The sequence below is a fragment of the Mastomys coucha genome, unplaced genomic scaffold, assembly GCF_008632895.1.
Source record: "Mastomys coucha isolate ucsf_1 unplaced genomic scaffold, UCSF_Mcou_1 pScaffold22, whole genome shotgun sequence".
In the NCBI taxonomy this organism is placed as follows: domain Eukaryota; kingdom Metazoa; phylum Chordata; class Mammalia; order Rodentia; family Muridae; genus Mastomys; species Mastomys coucha.
The window spans coordinates 82,951,093-82,955,928 of record NW_022196905.1 but is presented as its reverse complement, the minus strand read 5'-3'; the positions used below and the strand labels follow the sequence as shown (position 1 = coordinate 82,955,928).

At 41.5% G+C, this 4,836-nt stretch overlaps 1 protein-coding gene across 1 annotated transcript; it reads right to left on the bottom strand.

The window, feature by feature from the left end:
- Positions 1–2,465: 2,465 nt before the first annotated feature.
- Positions 2,466–4,593, bottom strand: LOC116070638 (C-X-C motif chemokine 5-like). The gene is made up of 4 exons (XM_031342094.1): positions 4,299–4,593; positions 4,032–4,167; positions 3,816–3,899; positions 2,466–3,557 (listed from the first exon to the last, which is right to left on the bottom strand). Exons 1-4 carry the CDS (start codon positions 4,423–4,425, stop codon positions 3,497–3,499), a joined length of 408 nt encoding a protein of 135 aa, XP_031197954.1. The 5' UTR covers positions 4,426–4,593; the 3' UTR covers positions 2,466–3,496.
- Positions 4,594–4,836: the final 243 nt, after the last annotated feature.

Genomic DNA, 4,836 nt, shown 5'->3' with positions numbered 1-4,836 from the left:
ACCTTGGTAATATGGTGGAATCAGCTGTCTATACCGAAGCTGCTGTCTAGACTGCACCTTGGTAATATACCAAAGCCCATTTGTTCCCCACAGAGTGACCAGTTGGAGAACAGCCATGGCACCCAGAATTGCAAGGGCAGTACAAACTCCAGTGAATCTGTGGTCTAGAAACAAATGAAACATTTACCGTTCACATTTGGAGAAGAAACAACAAAATCACACAGGTAACAAAGGGAAAAAAATAGTTAGGAGTGTTTCTTTGTTCACAAACTTGTATTTCATCATCCAAGGGTGTTTGCTATGTTTCTGTTTATCACTTTCGGGCACTTAATCAGGAAGAGATCGTTCTCATTAAAAGACTGTTCAAAACACTGGAATTTAGAGTTCAAGTATTCCTGGCAGTCCGGTTTGTTTCTTGGTGTTTCCTACAACTCATGGGATAATAACATGTTATTTGAGAGACTAAAGAAGCCACTGTTCAAGTTTAATGGTTTTCTTGGTTTTTGTTTGTTTGTTTGTTTGCTTTTTATAACTTAGAGGTTTTCTGCTTTCCTATATCACTAAAAAAACTTTTAAGGAAAGGCATACTTTTAAGGCCACATTAAGCTGTATTATATCTTTGAATTTCCTCCTCTGTCTCCCTCTATCTTTTACACAGATACATCAGCATATGATAGTAGAAAATTTATCAGTTGAGTTGATATTTTATATGCCATCAGAGAGATTAAATATAAATAAAACAAGGATTTAAATAGCTAATAATATATTAATACACACCAGTATATGAAAATACATATCAATGTTGCTGTAAACATATTTTAATTGTAGCAGGTATGCATTTGTGTACGAGTTAGATTATTATTCTTTGCTGTTCCTAAAAATGGGCTATTTATACAAATTACTATCCTTGCTGAAGAGAGAACTAAGCTTCTTTGGCCTAGATTATGAGTCTATTTAAATATCTACTGTGCCCTAAGTACTCTCTCAGGAACTGCAGAGAGTACTTGACAGACATTGTCATTGAACATGACAGACATTGACTCTACTCTCATGAAGACCACAGTGATGTTGGACTAAACAGACACTAAACACTTTGCATACAAAATGTTACGAAGAAAAAATGCAAAACCCTATGAGAAAACAAAAAGGAGCCCTAATTTAGTGGGGAATAGGAGAGAGTGGGTTTTGGTTTGTGTGTTTGTTTGTTTGTTTTTGAGGAGGAGAGAAAGGATAGAAGTCTGTCAGATGAATTCTAGGGGAGATGCTATGGGTTGGGAGCTTTCCTGTAGACAGGTAGAAAGAGTCAGATACTGACCATAAACCACATTACTGACTTTAGGGCAGTATCCAATAACTTGGGTTGGGCTGTTATTAACTCCTTTAGTCAGTCTGTGCCATACATTGAGGATACAGAGAAAGGTAGAATTCAGTATCTGCTTTAGGAGAGTTCTCTGTAGATTAGGATGGTGAAACCCATACACAGACAATGACAAAGCAACATTTGCTGTACCTCAGGTTATCTAGTATCCGAAAGATGCACAAAGCAACACTTGCTGTACCTTAGTCTATCTTGTATCTGAAAGATGCTGAGCTGGGAATGGCCAGGAAAAATGTCATGAGAGGTATTGCTGGCGTCAAACTGTAGGCAAAAAAAGGAGCAAGCCCTTTGCAGGTAGAGCCATAGCAAATGAGCCAGAATGAGCCAGGCTAGAGAACCAAACGTCCAACAGCACAGAGTAGGAGAGAGATGCAAAGCTTGAGAAGAACAACCTGAGCGGAGACACAACCCTACTTGCTGGGCTTTTGTTACATTTATTTTATGTCTAGGAAATGCTGAGTGTGCTAATTAGCTCTCTGCCACTGGAACAATGTCTTCTATGGCGAACTTTAAATAGGTGAAAGGAGAGAAAATCTATTTGGCACCTAGGTTTGAAGGTTTGAGGTTTGGTTTCATGATGAATCAGCCTTAACGCTTTATCTCTGACAGGAGTGCAGAGAGCACAGACCTTTCCACCCATGGGGATTATGTAGGAGAAAAGAAGTTAAGGGGCTGGGGCTACCCACCTCCCCTTGAAAGCTATGCCTATTATGATCTAAATCCCCATGTGGGCCCCAACTTCCAGAGTTTCTACTGCCTCCCAAGGCACCAAACTGGGGCCTCCGCCTTTTCTGTATGAAAATCTGGAACTCACATGAGAGCTAAAATACAGCGAAGAGTGGGTCCAAGATTTAAGATGGGGAAGTCTTAGCATATTTGTTTTTTTTTTCCTAAGGTCCCCAGAAGCTACTGATGCCCTAGAGGGGTAGCTAAAAGGGGGATGAGTTTAGAGATTGAAATGGTGCGAGGAATTAGGGGAACAAACCATTCTGCAAACCAAGGAAGGAACTGTAGAGCTAACTTCGTAAATACTGTAGAATGCGAGATAATGAGATTCACCATCACAAGAAACCAGAAACAACACGAATGAGATCTAGAGATACTTTATTTTTCTCAAAAGAGTAATATAAACAAGTGAGATACTTTAAAATGTAGTCTTAAAATAATAGATGTGATACATTCATTAATTTCCTTATAACAAAGCAAACTCTTTGAAAGATACACTACAGACATCTAAATATCTCGGCAATGCATATCCAAACATGTTAAGTATATTTTCAAAACTCTAAGAGCATAGATATTTGCTGAAGTTTCTCTCACTAGAAATAACTTTTAAATATTTTTTTATGAAAATTAGGTAAGGAATTTCCTTGTTTAGTACCTTCTTCATCTATCTAAAATATATACTTAGTGGTCCTAGTAGTCACACTAATAAACTAGTTAATAAATAGTGTACAGTTCGATGAGTAAGTCATGACATTATGCCATACGAAGAAGACATCAAATGTCTAAAATTATAAGATGAGAACACATTGATCCTTCTAGAACTCACACAGTTAGAAATTCTAAATAAGGAGATGTATTCTACACAGGTTTCTGCATGACATAGCAGCTTTCTAAAACCATAAAAGTTATATGCCACCCCAGGCTGAGATGTAAGAAAGCTCCTTAACACACCCAAGAAACAGCAGTAAAAGAGGTTCCCATTTCATGAGAGAGAGGATGAGGGTGTTGCCTTCTCATGAACATTACAAAGATGCTAAATATATATATGTATGTATATATATACATATATACATATATATGTATATACATATATATATAGTCTGCAGACAATGCAATATTCACCTAGTCACCTTCAATTCAAGACATTTTGAAAGGTTAACAATCAATGATTCTTGACTTACACACTAAAGTACCATAATTTCTAATAGTGTAACAGATAGGAAAGAATAGGACACATTTTGCTAAATACACTCATAAGATGAACAGGAAGCTTCAGGGACAATCGTTTGCCTTTTCTTGTCAAAGCAGGGAGTTCCTAAAGAAAATCCATAGGTGGAGAGAATCAGCCTTTCCTTCTTGTCTTCCCTGGGGTCAGAGTCCTCAGAAATCTTTCTACTGAACACTGGCCGATCTTTCCACTGCATGTGCATTCCTCTTAGTTTTCTTTTTCTCACTGTTGAGAAAAGAATTATATCAGTAACTAAAATTCTTCAGTTTATCCTAACACACACACACACACACACACACACACACACACACACGCACACTGAGTAATGAGTTCTGGGTTATTGCAACATCCCAGAATAACAACTTTCCCTTCTTGAATCCCTTCATTCTAAGCCCAGTTTAGAGCATGGTACCAGAACCTCACCTCACACAGGGAGAATAACGACCTTGCCCGCTGCAGAAACCTCAAAAACCAAGCAAGTACCTGTCCAATATTTTCTGAATGATTTTCTTTATCACAGGAGCTTCTGGGTCCAGACAGACCTCCTTCTGGTTCTTCAGATTAGCTCTGTGGAGGGAAAAAAAGAGAATGCACAGGTGAGCCCGGGTGACTGAAGACCCCGGGTAGGAGGAGGGTAGGGGGTGTCCTGGAATTCCATCTCCCAAGACCTCCTGCACCCAGAGCACAATCAGAACTCACATGACTTCCACCGTGGGGCACTGTGGACCTGCAGGGATCACCTCCAAATTAGCGATCATTTTGGGATTAATTTTTGGAGTTATGGTTAAGCAAACACAACGCAGCTCTGTTGCGGCTCTGGCTGAGGAAGGAGCAGCTGTGAAGGAGACAAGATTATGGGGGGGGGGTGCTGGAAGAGCCCTTTCCCCCACTCCTGGGACCTGCTGACTGCGATGGCCCCCTGGGGTGTGTCACACACCCTGTGCCACGCAGGTACAGCGCCCTCACCTTCAGCTAGATGCTGCTGCTGTTGCGGCAGTGTGAGCAGTAACAGAAACGCCAGCGGAGCCAGCAGCGTGAATGACGAGCTGGAAGAGCTAGGGATGCCGGCGGAGCTGCGGAGCTGGAGGCTCATTGTGGACAAGATCCCGGACCAGGGAGCACCAGCTCGGATATGCTGGAGGAGGTGTGGAGACTGGGGCTCTATAGAGCACTATGGTGTTCTCAAACCCGCTGCACCCCTTTTATCTGTTCTTGTCTCTTCCTTCAGGCAGGAAACTGGAGCTTGAAGATGCTTGGGAAATTCCCTAGACTTGGAGTTAGGGGCTCAGAGGGGCCGGACAATGGGATTGGGGCGGGAGGATGGCTAGGAGGAGTGGCCCTTTGCCAAATCAGAGGAGAATGCTGTAGTCCTGCCCCAGAAACCTAAGGCTACTGCTCCGAGTCAGACTCCTTTAGAGGATTTCTCCCTCTCCTGGATCAGGACTAGCTAAGGCGTGCTTGCACAGCAAGGAGGACAGCTCTGAGGATGCCCTTATTTTCCTTG

Coding starts and splice junctions, on each gene's coding strand:
- LOC116070638 (XM_031342094.1), bottom strand. CDS start 4,425: ATGAGCCTCCAGCTCCGCAGCTCCGCCGGCATCCCTAGCTCTTCCAGC. Junction 4,168..4,298: donor GCAGCAGCATCTAGCTGAAG/GTGAGGGCGCTG, acceptor TCTCCTTCACAG/CTGCTCCTTCCTCAGCCAGA. Junction 3,558..3,815: donor ATTCAGAAAATATTGGACAG/GTACTTGCTTGG, acceptor TTTTCTCAACAG/TGAGAAAAAGAAAACTAAGA.